This window comes from Girardinichthys multiradiatus, chromosome 18 (assembly GCF_021462225.1).
Source record: "Girardinichthys multiradiatus isolate DD_20200921_A chromosome 18, DD_fGirMul_XY1, whole genome shotgun sequence".
Lineage (NCBI taxonomy): Eukaryota > Metazoa > Chordata > Actinopteri > Cyprinodontiformes > Goodeidae > Girardinichthys > Girardinichthys multiradiatus.
The window spans coordinates 40273088-40289273 of record NC_061810.1 but is presented as its reverse complement, the minus strand read 5'-3'; the positions used below and the strand labels follow the sequence as shown (position 1 = coordinate 40289273).

Below are 16186 nucleotides of genomic sequence, written 5' to 3'. Positions count from 1 at the left end.
GAACTTAGAGTGACCTTTACTTGCAAACACCCTCTTTGTGGTCATTTTTATCCTGCCTGTTGTTGCTGAGAAACTAAGTCTCTGCTTCATCTTGTTCTCCTGCTACACTGCTGTCATTCAGGATATTGCCAAACAAGTTCGGGGCTACAAGAATCGGTACGTCAAGATTGATAAACCTCCCACGTGTAAATTGGAGGAGGGGACGTATCGCCTTGTGAGCCAGCCAGAGGGAGACATCAAACCTGAGGTGTGTCTCTTTGCTTGAGGATGAGTCATGTTCATAAAGCATCATTAGACTAGATCATACTGTATATAGTAAAAACACACACGTTTTCTTGCAAAACTCTTGAGTTGTCTTCCATTTTCTTTGTTCCTAAAATGTATCATAAGTGATACATTTGTGGTTTATGTTGAAGTCTTTATCAGATTCCTAACCAAAAAGATTGAGTCTGTATGCCTTAAACAGCATTTACCAAGGTGCATTTTGGCAGTATTTTAAGAAAATGCCAACTATATTAGTCAGGAAGGGGTTGTTCAAAAACATCTATTGGATATTATCCAATTAGTGCCTATGAACCTCTCAAGTTTGCTCTTCTCTGTAAGCCATTTGAGAAAGATTTCACCAAGACTGTAGACTGAGCTAAAATTATATTTTATCCCACTGTCTCTGAGTCAAAAAGGATATGATAAAAAACTTTATAAATGCTTGTCAATTAATGCTAATTGTCCCCTTTTAAAGTAAATGAGTCTATTCTGCAAGTTCAGAACTCGCTTTTGAAATTGCCTGTTATTAATTTATGGTTATTTATAACTTTCATTTGGGAATCAACAAGTTAAACACTGAATGCACACTTGTATTATTTGTGCTATGAAACCTTCATTTAGAAGAAGCTGCTCAAACCACAGAGATATTTTATCTACAGATAATGTTTGGTTTCAAATGTCCATCTCTCTGAGTTTAAACAATATTCAAATTCCATCTGAGCGGTGGACAGGTGGTTGACGTGTTCTTCATTACAAGCTGGAGAACAGCTGAGCTCTCTAAAGGCCCTTTCTGATTGACCTTCCATTTTCTACACATGGTTTTTGCACCTCGTGATGAGCTGTAAGGTGTAGGCACGCATTGTGGGCATGAGGTACTCACTGGGAGGATGGGATTGTGTGACAAGTGTGACATAGTGATACCATGATGCAAAGCACAGACAGCTGCAGAGGCTGCATTAGTCCACGGTGCGCACAGAGCAGATGCATCACATGGTCTTTCAGAATCCGGCTGATCTGAGAAATTCATTACTAAATAGAACTTGATGCAGATAACATGTTGTGGATCTTGAGAGGATTATGCTTGTATTTAGAGCACTGAATGGATATGAAAAGCTTCCATGAGGAATGCGACGTTGACCCCAGTCCTTTAGGGAATTTCCCTTGGGAAACCCCACGGTGATCTTAGACATTACTCAGGTGAATTAGTCCCACCCCTTGGTTCTGGAATCTCATTTCATGCTAGTTAAGGACACAGAGTCTGTAATCTTGACATATTGACTTTTATGTTTTAAAAGGAAAAAGTGATCTGTAATTGGCCATTCACGACTTCATATTTAATGTCGGACAATGATCTGAAAGGCACTATTGCTGACTCAGATTGAAACAGCCAAAAAACATTAATCAGTACTAACAAAAACCTCCCACACAGTCCAAATCATACCTTGCCTATCGCCTCGTTTAAGATTCTCGTATCTTAGTCGATCAACATCACCCAGTGACTTTCTTTAAGAGTGTTTCTTTTCCTATTTGTCTAATTTGACTTTGGAGTGATCCAAAGTGGTAAAGCATCCAGTGACATGAGCTAGATAAGATGGCTCCCTTTCACAACACCACCTGCAGGCCCATTCAAGTAGATGTTTTGCAGAGATTTCCTGAGACAAAGAAAGGGTTTAGTGGCAGGTCCAGAGACCCAGTTTGGTTTATTGAGAGGTGGCACAAGACCAAGGCCAAAGTAAGGCTTTTTTTTTTCTGCGATAAGGCTGTACCTGAGAAGCCGATGGACCCAAATGGTTATATTCCTTTGAATCCCAAACTTGGATATATTTCCAATTATGTGCAAAACCCTCGATAGAACGTTTTATAAAATTATACTTTAATCAGCTTGGATAGTATTTTCATTTCCTCTAATATAATTCTCTATACATAAGTAGTTTTAGTGTCCGATTTTTAATGGGTTTGGGACTGATAAATAATATTTTATGAGACTGATAAACTTTAATGCGCAAATATAATTTACGTTGCATTTTAATTGCATATGTTTGGTATGTTTAACTTGGTTATGATCAGTATTTCTGCAGACTTTATGAAGGTTTTTCTGTTTGTTGTGCATCTCGTTTGAAATAGAGGAAATATTCATCATCATCATCAACCTAACACAAGCCTTTAGGCTTTTGTGACTCGCAGCAACTAATTATTTTTGTGTCTCATTTCAGGAGCTAAAGTTCACAAACGCTGTGACCAAGATGAAAGGCTACTTTGAAGCCTTCTTTGAGGAGCAACCTCCTTTTAACTTGTCTCTAATAGAGATTAACACGGATGAAACTGTCTGGTCTGCCACCATCAGAGAAGGTACCTGTGCGTTTATTTCTTCACCAACATGTTTATGATGCTACATTAGTTTGAAAAAGGATTTTTTTATCCATTTTGAATAGTACCTTCAGATTTTGCATCAAAAGTCTGAATCGCATTTTATTTCCACGTTTTCCTTTTTTTTCAAGATTAATGAGAATCTAAAATGGTGGTTGTATAACATAAAAAGTTATAAATGAATGTGCCAAAGGACCGCAAAAAATCTACATTGGTTATTCCATTCAGTCTGTCAGAAGGTGGAGCACACTGAACATTTATCTTAACTGTATCATAGCACTTTGTAATGGTTTAGGTGGAAATGGAAAAAAAGATATTTTTTGCATCACATTTACTTAATTGCCTTTATTTGTCAATATTTAATTATGTGGGAGTCAGATAGCTTCCTGTGCCTTTTTGTTGAAAGCTGCTTTCAGTTGTTTGCTTAGATTTATGTTAGATTTTTATTACCTTATGGTTGATCTTTTGCCTTTTCAGGTGACTGTGTTTCAGAAAAAAAGCCAAGGAAAAGGACGAACTGTACGCTTCTTCCCGTTTTCAGTGAGAAACAGATTTTCCTTCATGTTTTCAGCCTCTGCAGTGTGACTCACATCATATAAATCTCTCTCTTGTAGCTGGCAGACAAAGAAGCAGCAGCCCCTCAGAGGAAGAAACTGCCTCTAAAAGGCCTAAATGGCAGGACGAGTCAGGTGAATTTGCTCATCTGTTTATTTCCATTCAATTCAGTTTACTTATATGGCTCCAATTCACAACAGATGTCACCTTAAGGCACTTTACAAGATGGCTACATACATTCCAATTCAGTCGTAATTATAAAATAATGTAGTTAAGCCAAATTTTAAGCTTTCTATTTAAGGAAACAGTTGATTGAATTGATATTTTAACTTTGCTGAAATTCCTCATACTGAGAATGTATCTGGAGAGGAAACTCGCCTTTAACAGGAAGAAACCTCCAGCAGAACCAGGCTCAGTGTGAGTGGCCATCTGTCATGACCGACTAGGGTTTTGAGAAGCGAAAACAGACACACAAAAAAATAGAAGAACTGGTTTAGGAGTACTTCCTACGTTAAAGGAAAAGTAATGAGTTAATAGCAGCATTAGATCCTTTAGGGACTTCATATAGTGGAGAAACAGCTAAGCAGATGAGCTCTGAGTCAATGGTAAAATCTATGGTATGAAAAAACAGTACATATAATTGGTTACAGCAATTGCTTCTTCAATTGCTTTGTCAAGGCGAGAAACAGAACTCTGCAGGGTTTCCTCTAGGACTTTTTAAAATCGAGGCAGTGGGGTGCCAGTGAGGGGGCACGTAGACGCCTCTTTGACTGGGTTGGCCCGCTGCTGAGACCATAACCTTGTGTCCGCCATATTGCTGGAGGCAAGGCAAGGCTGTGAACTAATACAAAAAAAGGGACTTTATTTCATAAAGCACATTTTAACACCTTATTTATTCACACACACACACTTATGTTCATAGGTACGACGGAGAATTAGGGACAGGCTAAGAAAAAAATCTTTTTTTAAATTACAAGAATAAAGTCAATATTTATGAGAACTTACAAAAAAGCGCAACTCTCTGTGATTTGGTTTGGACACCTAAACGGTTTGAACAATTCCGTGCTGAACACATAAGAGGCATTTTGGCTCTACTATTTGACTCCACAAAAATGGCGGCGACATTCAGCGTTTGATAGGGCTTCTACATATTTATGTCTATGCCTCTACAAAAAACTGTTGCAGCTTTGCAGGCAAGGAGTGGCGGCTTTTTATTTTGCCGTGGCGATGCGCCACGATCAATAACATGTAGTGAAAACCCTGCTCTCCCTGCAGTGTCTAGAATAGGCTGAAGGCTTTTACCTGAACATTTTGGACTTCTTGATGCTAAAAATGTACAATACTTCCACCTTGAAGTAACAAATGCATGGACTAGTTTCTTTGCTTCACTCTGGGATAAAATATTCCTCATTTTGGCAACATTGTGGAGGTGAAATACAATGTCCTAAAAACCTGTTTAACATGGGATTTAAATGACATGTCCTGCAACACAAGGGTTCTTTACAGCTTTTAGTTCTTATGCTCCACTAATCTAGAATAAACTGCCAGAAAACTGTAAAAGCGCCGAAACCCTAAGTTGCTTTAAATCAAGATTAAAAACTTATTTGTTTAGAGTGGCCTTTGACTGTGCCGTTTAGGCATGATTAGTTGCATTTTCAGTCCAATTTTCCTTTCATTTTCTTGTCCATCATTCTATTTCCTTTATTTTATTGTATTTTTTAAAATTACCTCTGTTGTTTGATTTTATCATTTGATTTGTTTTTCTGTGTCTGTATCTGTGTTTATTTGCTTTGTGATTGTATTGTAATTGTATGTACAGCGCTTTGAGTGTCTCGTTGCTGAAAAGCGCTATATAAATAAACTTACCTTACCTTTACATTATTACTGTTGGGCAATTTAATACTATCCAGAGTAAGTGACTCAATACGCAGTTTGTTTTTAGAGGCTTCTGTTCTGTCTTCTGTCTTGTCTGAATTCAAAAAGTTTAAAATTAATCATTGTTCAGATTTTTATGTATTTAAGAGATGCCTGCATTCTATATATCTCTCAGATGCTCTGTGCCTGGTTAAATTAAACTTGGTTATCAAAAAATGGCCAGGCTTTTGATGAAATACTGTTATTTGTTCAAACTCATTGCTAAATGTTGGCACAAGATCCAGAGTATGAAGACAGGAATGAGTAGGTTTGTGAATGGTTTTAAGCAAAGCCATTTCAATCTAAGATTGCATTATAAATTACATTTAAGCTTTCACTTTCACTGTCAACATGAATATTAAAATCCCTGTCTATGTACTCTGATTTGTCAGCTATTTGGAAGAGTAACCGATTAGTCCAGATTCCTAAAACGAAGAGCTGATCCATGCAAAGTAGAATGGATGCCATCTCTCATGATTAGAGCAGGTTTTCCTCAAAATTCTATGCTAAATATCAGTGTAGCCCATTTGTTTTCTCTGGTATCATTAAAAAACCAGCAGTCGAATGACTGTATGTGACTCGACTTGTCATTACTGGTCAAATTAGGGAGGGTACCAGTGAAAATAGAGTCTGACTTACAAACCAATACACTATTAATTTTAGGGACCTCAGATTGGCATACCTGAGTGTTTTTGCCTCCAGGGTCAATAACAGTCCTACTCTATTTAAGCATTTCTTTAGTCAGTAATTTCAAGTGGGATTTGATGTTGTTTGCTCTGTCCCTTGATTATGGTCACTGGTGTCTCTAATGCCACATTTCTGACTATAGAGATGCCAACTGCCAAAGTTGGCCTTTTGGTGCCTGTGGCTGAGTGGGAAAAATCTGATGGAGCACAGATGGTTCACCTTAAAATGGGTAGGATTTAGAACTAAGCTTATCATGTATCATCACCCTGCCGGCCTGAGGTCCAGGCTGCATGGACTGCATTGGAAAACTGCTATGGGAGCTACCTTCAAGGGCTTCAACAGTGCAGAGCTTCAAATTTAGCAATTCCACCTTGTACAACATGCACACAGAAAACACCACGTATTGTATAATTCAAGCATAGCAATATTGAGAAATTAAACTCTATCCAGAAGCATGTCCACATTTAAGGTTAAAACAAAGGGTTTGTGCTTCTTTTGTTTTTTACTCCAGATGGAGTAAAAGCAGGAAGGACTCAGGGCCAGGACTTGTCAGAGAAGCAGCTCATAAATGTCGCCCAGCAACTTGGGGCGGAGTGGAAACAGGTGGCCATCTATCTGGACTTAGAGTCCAAGGATGTGGATGACATTAAGGAAACAGAAAACTGCGTGACCATGCAGAAGCTGAAAATGCTGGTGAAGTGGAAGACGAGTCATTCAGGAAAAGCTACGGCATACCATTTGTGGGAGAGCTTGAAGGATCTGAACTTCTTGCCAAACGAGGTTCGTCAGATGCTGAAAGGTATGGTCAAAAAAAGATTCTACTCTTATTTTTCTGTCCCTCCAAATAGAAAGTCTTTCTTGTAAGCTGCTAAAGTGGTCCTCATCAGTAGTTCTTTGAGCTTTCTGAAGGTCAGAATGTATTTTTGTGCAGTATGTGCTTAAAAAAATAAATATTAAGAGATTAATGGAAAAAAGATGAATAGTAAAACAATTGTAAAAAAGACAGTGCCTTATGTGAGTTACAAAATCCTTGAAAATCCATTGTAAAACTGGTTCAAGTTTTTAGTTGCATTAAAACAGAACGCTGGTTCATCCCTTGAGGTTTGCCTTTTTTTATACTTGAATTTAGAGTGTAAAAATAAACAAATAACCATTCTTCTAAAAATGCTTAGGTTATAGACTGAAATGCATGAATAACAGAGCCTGGAGAACTATCAAACATGGTTATATTAAAAAAATCTTAAGAACGTGTGGCTTTTAAAGAAGATAAAGAAATAAACCCTATCCTTTGCCACAAATTTGATTTAAACCGGGACTTTAACTGGGCCATTCTAACACATTTGATCTAAGCCTTTTTAACTGTTCTTCTAGGATTGGCAGAAACTTGGGTTCATCCATCCTCCACGTGTTTGATTTGTCCCCTACATGGCGTGTGGCAAATTCCAAACATGACTTTCAACAGTAACCTGGCTCTTCTGTAAAGGATTTGCTGAGTGCATGACTTCACAGAACAGCAATATCTATACTTTGATTTAATTGCACACACTAAAATGTAGGTGACTTCTGAATGCAACCGGTTGCACTTGATTTTTTTTTAAGAAGCAGACGAGGCTGAAACAAATCCATGCCCAAAAATGTTAAATCATGTATCTTTTTTTTCTTCCACATAGGCATCTACTATTTTATGAAAATGTGTAGAAGACATGAATATTATGCAAGGCTCTATTGGTCAAAAAGGGGGCTGCTGAACTGATCCAAATGCTTATGTTATTTTTTATTCTGTTTTTAGATATGATGGACAACCCAGCTGCTAAATAAAGCAGATGTGTGCCCAACAAACGGAAATGTGTTGCTCCATCAAATGGATGCAACAAGGATATCAGGTGTTCTGAGACGAAGAAGAGTCGACCTGTGGAATAAACATAAACATTTCCCTTTTTGTTTCCTGGACGTGAAATAGAGATTTATTTTTAAGTCTGCGTGTAAATACATTCAGATATGGGCCTTTGTTTTCTGTAAGGAGTACAGACTAATGAAGGTGTTTTTATGGTACCCTGTTTAAGAATGGCAGATGGGTCATTGAGAAGTTTGGTAGCTAATTATGTAGCCCGTCGCAAGTGAAAGTCTTGGTGCTTCAACTGCAAAAATCAGGAAAAATTCTGTGCGTATAATGTTTTAGTTTATGTAAAACCTTGAGGAATATTTTCTAAGGATAATCAGGCATTAGAACAGATCTGTGTGTCTGTTTTAAGATTTACAGACTGAGTTATGGAATTATTTTGAGTCTTAGAAGCTTTTATACTCATGTACATCCTGTCCTGTACATATCATTTTATTTTTTTAGCTAACATTTTTTTTTCAGAGGTATGATTTATTTTTATCCATCTATTTTGACTGTATGTTTATCAATGTTTTATTTTATTTTTCTATGACTGTTAGAAACTATACAGAAATGCAACAGGTCCAAAATGTTATGTTTTAATGTGGTTCAGGAATGATTTCCTGTCATCCTCAGATGAGAACGCACATATTGTGTTTGGAAAGTTTAAACTAATTTGTCTATTTCAGGTGGGCACTGTCAAAAAAAAAAAAAAAAACTCTTTCACATTTTTGGATTTTAAAGCTGGATTTGAGTTTTCTGCTTGTGTGAGGGCAGCTGAAAATCTGCAAATATTTTTCTGAATATGCTTTTAGAAATTAGTTGCACAGATTTCGAACCACTGAGATCAGATAAACAAACTTAACTGTAAACAACCTTTCAGTTACATGACTTGAAATATTACAGTTCTCCAATATGTAGACACTATTAGAAAATAGCTGAATCAGCCATATTTTTAACACTGAATCTTTTGTTATCTTCCATCCAGATATGTTAACATTCAGAGAAGCAGCTTTAAATAATTTACAGCTGATTTTCTCATTTGTCCTTCTTGTTTTTGTCAGGTCTGAGACCCTCAAAAATTATTGGAGTTAAAGTGAATAAAACAACATGAGATTGATTTGTTTTAATTTATTATGTTTTTTGTGTAATTACAAAGCTGTTTCCAAAAGAAAATTGGAAAATGTACTAAAAGAGAAATCAAAAAAGTTGTTGCACTTTTGAAAGAAATGTGAAACATACAATAAATATTAAAAACGAATGAAATGTTATGTGCTGATGATACTTATTTTCTATTTACTTATTTTCTGCTCGAGCATATAATATCATTAAGCCTTTTAAATGCTTTTTTATTTTTCAAGGGTGACATCGCTGGATTACCGGTATCTGGTTAACTGGTAGCCTTATACTGCATACCTATGATACATGCAGAAAATCTTCCTGGGCAGTCTTCTGCTAAAACAAGAAAGCTTCCCTGTAACAGTTTTTACATGAAGTATTCAAATCTTAAGTAAATAAATAGGTTTAGTTCATCATTATTGGTTGCTTTGCAGATTAGTAACCTGTCTGCTCACTATATGCTGTATATGAATGTGTCCTCTTACCACTGCAAACAGTGTTCTCATAAAAAATATATGGGGAATAGGGCATAGTGCTGGTGACGTAGGGGTTTGAACGCCTGGCCCGTGTATGGAGGCCTCGGTCCTCGGCGCAGGCGGTAATGGGATTGATCCCGGCCTGTTGTTGATGCTTTCTGCACTCCCTTACCCCACTCTTTCCACACCCTTTCCTGTCTACGCTCAGAAAATACTTTGAAAAATTAATAAAGGCCACTAGAGCTGAAAAATTATTGGTTTAAGTACAGACATGTTCATAATAATAAAAGACCAACCAGATCAGTTACTGTTTTCTGTAGAAATCGTATCACCACATGAGAAATAATTTACCAGTAGGTGTAGTAGAGTCCTAGAAAACCAACAGAACCAACATTCATTATATGCATGCTCCTGAGCCTGTGTAATTGAATGAAAGAGGCGTGACAATTAGACGCTTGTGTGAAGCAAATCTATTGGTAAAAATCCCCCACAAAACACCACTGCTTAAAAAAAAACAGGCTAAAAAGGATACAGTTTGCCAAAAAACACATCAATTGGCCTAAAGAGAAATGGAGAAACATTTTGTGGAGTGATGAAAGTAAGATTGTACTTTTTGGGTCCATGGGCCACAGACAGTTTGTCAGACGACCCCCAAACACTGATTTAAAGCCCCAGTACACTCTGAAGACAGTGATGCATTGTGGTTAAGCATCATGATATGGGGATGTTTCTCTTATGGTGTTGGGCCCTATTTATTGCATACAAAGGATCATAGATCAGTTTGTATAAAAATACTTGAAGACATCCTCTTCCTTATGCTGAAGAGGAAATGCCCTTGAAATGAGTGTTTCAACAAGACGACCACAAACACACCAGTGAGCGAGCAGCATTTTAGTTCCAGACCAACAAAATCAAAGTTCCTGAGTGGCCAGCCCACTAAACATTAGTTTAGTGACTCACAGGAATGATGAACCTTATAGATCATTTTAGACAAATATTTGAGTTTGTAAAGAAAAATACAGACACTGCTATTTTGTTGAACAGCCTAATGTTAATTTTTCTTCCTTATTTGTAATGTGATTTTTCTTCTTGTTTTCAATGACAATATAATGTGCAGTGTTCCCAATGCAGGGAAATAGAAACTATTCTGAGGATTTTGAGCTTTACTCCTTTTTTTAAACACACTGCTGATTTTTGATCACACCTGTATGTTTCAAGTCTCGATGAATGAAGTATTTAAAAAATTTATTATTTTTAGACATTTTCCTGTCTAATTATTGGATTGCATCCATTTATATACCCGCCGTTTGCTCTTTTTTTTGTATGTTTATGTAATACTACTACTACTTCTAATAATAATAATCCAAAATTCAAAAGTACTTTATTAATCCCAAAGGGAAATTAAATGTTGATGTAGCTCATATTATACAGGTTCCTTTAAAGAGACGTAGATGCTGATGGCTGTAAGCAGAAAGGATCTCCTGTAGCGGTCTGTCTTACAGCAGATCTGAAAAAGCCTCTGACTGAAGACACTCAGTCTAATGAAGAGGATGCTCAGGGTTCTCCATAATGTTCTTTATCTTATAAAGAATCCTTCTTTGCACAATGATCTCCAGAGGTTCCAGGGGAGTCCCTAGAACAGAGACAACCGTCTTTATTAGCTTTTTTAAGTCCCTGACTATTAAATTCCATTCAGTTTTATTTATATAGCGTCAATTCACAACACATATTGTCTCAATGCACTTCACAAAGTCAGTTCAATCAAATCATACACTTTTCAAGTAAGCTACATACATTCCAATTAATCCTAATTATTGAACAGTGCAGTTAGATTCAGTTCAATATTCAAATTGGTTAAAAGCTTTTCCATTTAAGAAAACCCAGCAGATTGCATCGAGTCAGTGACTTGTAGCAGTCACTCCTGGATGAGCATGTAGAGACAGTGGACAGTCACTGGCGTTGACTTTACAGCAATCCCTCATACTGAGCATGCATGTAGCGACAGTGGAGAGGAAAAACTCCCTTTTAACAGGAAGAAACCTCCAGCAGAACCAGGCTCAGTGTGAGCGGCCATCTGCCACGACCGACTGGGGGTTTGAGAGAACAGAGCAGAGAAAGAAAAAGAACACAGAAGCACTATTTCAGGAGTACTTTCTATGGAAGGAAAAGTAAAAATGTTAATGGATGTAGCTCCTTTAGTGGCTTCATCTAGGAAGAAAAAACAGATAAACTCTGAGCCAGTTTTCAAGTTTAGAATATGAAAGAGAGCGTATACAGTTAGTCACAGTAAAAGCTCAGTTAGTAGCTATGTCTAGGAGAAAAATAGGGTTAAACACTGAAAGACAAGGCCAAGTGTATCATCAGTAGAAGGTGAGCATTAAGTTGTTGGCAGCAGAAGCTTGGACGATGCCCCCCTCCAGGAAGGTGTCACAGGTATATACAGAGTCAGGCCAGGTGTAGCTTCTAGGATAAAAGAGAAAAAACAAAAAGTTAAAAGCTGAAATAACAGCAAATAATGCAAAATTTGAGCGTAGTATGAGAATGTAGCAGAGAAAGTGAAAGTCCTCCAGCAGCCTAAGCTTATAGCTGTCAGGGTGTGTGCAGCGGAGGACCCCGGAATGCAGACGAGCAGGCAGCATGACGGTAGGTGAAATGATTTAATGAACAAAACTTACTGGGTAATGACAAAAACAGATATGGGCAGGCTGGCAAGACAGGCTTGGCAAGAGCAAAAGGACAAGATATGAAATAAAGTAAAGTGAGAGCTTTGCTTTTCGGCTCCAAAAAACCTAACTTGACAAAAAATGAACTAGAAGACAAAAACTAAAGCATGACAAGGAAAATAACAGAAGCATGGTTCAAAACCTATCAATACTAATGATAATAATAAAAAGAAGAACCCAAAAACACCCAGAAATCATGAAATAGAAGCATAACTACTTACAGTGCCTTGCGAAAGGATTTAGCCCCCTTGAACTTTTCAACCTCTTGCCACATTTCAGGCTTCAAACAGAAAGATATAAAATTCTAATGTTTTGTGAAGAATCAACAACAAGTGGGACACAATCATGAAGAGGAACGAAATTTATTGGATGTGTCAAACGTTTTTAACAAATAAAAAACTGAAAAGTGGGGCGTGCAATATTATTTGGACCCTTTACTTTCAGTGCAGCAAACTCACTCCAGAAGTTCAGTGAGGATCTCTGAAGGATCAAATGTTGTCCCAAATGACTGATGATGATAAATAGAATCCACCTGTGTGTAATCAAGTCTCCGTATAAATGCACCAGCTCTGTGATAGTCTCAGGGTTCTGTTCAAAGCGCAGAGAGCATCATGAAGACCAAGGAACATACCAGGCAGGTCCAAGATACTGTTGTGTAGACGTTTAAAGCCGGATTTGGATACAAAAAGATTTCCCAAGCTTTACACATCCCAAGGAGCACTGTGCAAGCAATCATATTGAAACAGAAGGAGTATCAGCCCACAGCAAATCTACCAAGTCCCCCTAAACTCTCATCTCGAACAAGGAGAAGACTGATCAGAGATGCAGCCAAGAGGCCCATGATCACTCTAGATGAAATGTAGAGATCTACAGCTGAGGTGGGAGAGTCTGTCCATAGGACAACAATCAGTCGTACACTGCACAAATCTGGCCTTTATGGAAGAGTGGTAAGAAGAAAGCCATTTCTCAAAGATATCCATAAAAAGTCTCGTTTAAAGTTTGCCACAAGCCACCTGGGAGACACACCAAACATGTGGAAGAAGGTGCTCTGGTCAGATGAAACCAAAATCAAACTGTTTGGCCACAATGCAAAACGATATGTTTGGCGTAAAAACAACACAGCTCATCACCCTGAACACACCATCCCCACTGTCAAACATGGTGGTGGCCGCATCATGGTTTGGGCCTGCTTTTTGTCAGCAGGGACAGGGAAGATGGACAAAATTGATTGGAAGATGGATGGGGCCAAATACAGGACCATTCTGGAAGAAAACCTGTTGGAGTTTGCAAGAGACCTGAGACTGGGACGGAGATTTATCTTCCAACAAGACAATGATCCAAAACATAAAGCCAAATCTACAATGGAATGGTTCACAAATAAACGTATCCAGGTGTTGGAATGGCCAAGTCAAAGTCCAGACCTGAATCCAATCGAGAATCTGTGGAAATAGCTGAAGACTGCTGTTCACGAACGCTCTCCATCCAACCTCACTGAGCTCGAGCTGTTTTGCAAGGAAGAATGGGCAAGAATTTCAGTCTCTCGATGTGCAAAACTGATAGAGACATACCCCAAGCGACTTGCAGCGGTGATCGCAGCAAAGGGTGGAGCTACAAAGTATTAACGCAAGGGGGCCGAATAATATTGCACGCCCCACTTTTCAGTTTTTTATTTGTTAAACAAGTTTGACACATCCAATAAATTTCATTCCACTTCACGATTGTGTCCAACTTGTTGTTGATTCTTCACAAAAAATTTTAATTTTATATCTTTATGTTTGAAGCCTGAAATGTGGCAAGAGGTTGAAAAGTTCAAGGGGGCTGAATACTTTCGCAAGGCACTGTAGATAGTGCAGGATAACCTCAGCCACTCTAGCTATAATCTAGAGAAGAAAGGTTTTAAGCCTAGCCTTAAAAGTAGACAGGGTGTCTGCCTCAAGGACTAAAACTGGGAGCTGGTTCCACAGGAGAGGAGCCTGATAACTAAAGGATCTGCCTCCCATTCTACTTCTAGAGACACTGGGAACCACCAGTAAACCTGCAGTCTGATAATGAAGTGCTCTGTTAGGAATAGATGGATCAATCAGATCTCTGATGTATGATGCATAATGCATGGACCAGTTTTTTCAGCGTCACTCCTGGATAAGATATTTCTAATTTTGGCAATTTTCTGGAGGTGAAAGAAGGAAATCCTAGAAGCCTGTTTAGTATGGCATTTAAATTACATGTCCTAGTCAAAAATAACACCAAGGTTTTTACTTTATTACCGGAGGTCTATTTAATTCCATCCAGGTTAAGTGATTGACTAAGCAGTTTCTTTTTCAAAGACTCCGGTCCAAAGACGACAACAACTGTCTTGTCTGAATTTAGAAGCAGAAAATTTAAAGTCATCCAAGTTTTTATGCCTTCAAGATATGCTTGTAGTCTATCTAACTGTTTGGACTCATCAGGATTCATGGATAAGTAAAGCTGAGTATCATCAGCATAACAGTAAAAACGTATCCCATGCTGCCTGGTAATTTTACCTATTGGAAGCATATACAGGTCCTTCTCAAAAAATTAGCATATTGTGATAAAGTTCATTATTTTCTATAATGTCATGATGAAAATTTAACATTCATATATTTTAGATTCATTGCACACTAACTGAATTATTTCAGGTCTTTTATTGTCTTAATACAGATGATTGTGGCATACAGCTCATGAAAACCCAAAATTCCTATCTCACAAAATTAGCATATTATTAAAAGGGTCTCTAAACGAGCTATGAACCTAATCATCTGAATCAACGAGTTAACTCTAAACACCTGCAAAAGATTCCTGAGGCCTTTAAAACTCCCAGCCTGGTTCATCACTCAAAACCCCAATCATGGGTAAGACTGCCGACCTGACTGCTGTCCAGAAGGCCACTATTGACACCCTCAAGCAAGAGGGTAAGACACAGAAAGAAATTTGTGAACGAATAGGCTGTTCCCAGAGTGCTGTATCAAGGCACTTCAGTGGGAAGTCTGTGGGAAGGAAAAAGTGTGGCAGAAAACGCTGCACAACGAGAAGAGGTGACCGGACCCTGAGGAAGATTGTGGAGAAGGGCCGATTCCAGACCTTGGGGGACCTGCGGAAGCAGTGGACTGAGTCTGGGGTAGAAACATCCAGAGCCACCGTGCACAGGCGTGTGCAGGAAATGGGCTACAGGTGCCGCATTCCCCAGACCTGGGCTACAGAGAAGCAGCACTGGACTGTTGCTCAGTGGTCCAAAGTACTTTTTTCGGATGAAAGCAAATTCTGCATGTCATTCAGAAATCAATGTGCCAGAGTCTGGAGGAAGACTGGGGAGAAGGAAATGCCAAAATGCCAGAAGTCCAGTGTCAAGTACCCACAGTCAGTGATGGTCTGGGGTGCCGTGTCAGCTGCTGGTGTTGGTCCACTGTGTTTTATCAAGGGCAGGGTCAATGCAGCTAGCTATCAGGAGATTTTGGAGCACTTCATGCTTCCATCTGCTGAAAAGCTTTATGGAGATGAAGATTTCGTTTTTCAGCACGACCTGGCACCTGCTCACAGTGCCAAAACCACTGGTAAATGGTTTACTGACCATGGTATCACTGTGCTCAATTGGCCTGCCAACTCTCCTGACCTGAACCCCATAGAGAATCTGTGGGATATTGTGAAGAGAATGTTGAGAGACTCAAGACCCAACACTCTGGATGAGCTAAAGGCCGCTATCGAAGCATCCTGGGCCTCCATAATACCTCAGCAGTGCCACAGGCTGATTGCCTCCATGCCACGCCGCATTGAAGCAGTCATTTCTGCAAAAGGATTCCCGACCAAGTATTGAGTGCATAACTGTACATGATTATTTGAAGGTTGACGTTTTTTGTATTAAAAACACTTTTCTTTTATTGGTCGGATGAAATATGCTAATTTTGTGAGATAGGAATTTTGGGTTTTCATGAGCTGTATGCCAAAATCATCCGTATTAAGACAATAAAAGACCTGAAATATTTCAGTTAGTGTGCAATGAATCTAAAATATATGAATGTTAAATTTTCATCATTACATTACAGAAAATAATGAACTTTATCACAATATGCTAATTTTTTGAGAAGGACCTGTATATAGTGAAGAGAGTTGGCCCAAGTACTGAACCCTGTGGCCCTCCACAATTAAACCTGGAGTTGGAAGATGATTTATTATTTACATGAACAAAA

The 16186-nt window shown here is 38.4% G+C and overlaps 1 protein-coding gene across 3 annotated transcripts in view; it reads left to right on the top strand.

Moving 5' to 3' along the window:
• LOC124884763 overlaps window positions 1-8937 on the top strand; it is a 29081-nt gene extending 20144 nt beyond the window's left edge. For 2 of the 3 annotated variants that reach the window (XM_047392809.1, XM_047392807.1), the window contains exons 10-15: window positions 122-247; window positions 2478-2613; window positions 3109-3171; window positions 3246-3320; window positions 6299-6586; window positions 7577-8937. In XM_047392809.1, the coding sequence (XP_047248765.1) occupies window positions 122-247; window positions 2478-2613; window positions 3109-3171; window positions 3246-3320; window positions 6299-6586; window positions 7577-7605 (717 nt within the window). In that variant the 3' untranslated portion in view covers window positions 7606-8937. The remainder of the gene's footprint in view (window positions 1-121; window positions 248-2477; window positions 2614-3108; window positions 3172-3245; window positions 3321-6298; window positions 6587-7576) is intronic. The other variant, XM_047392810.1, reaches the window with a different exon arrangement.
• The last annotated feature ends 7249 nt before the right edge of the window (window positions 8938-16186 follow it).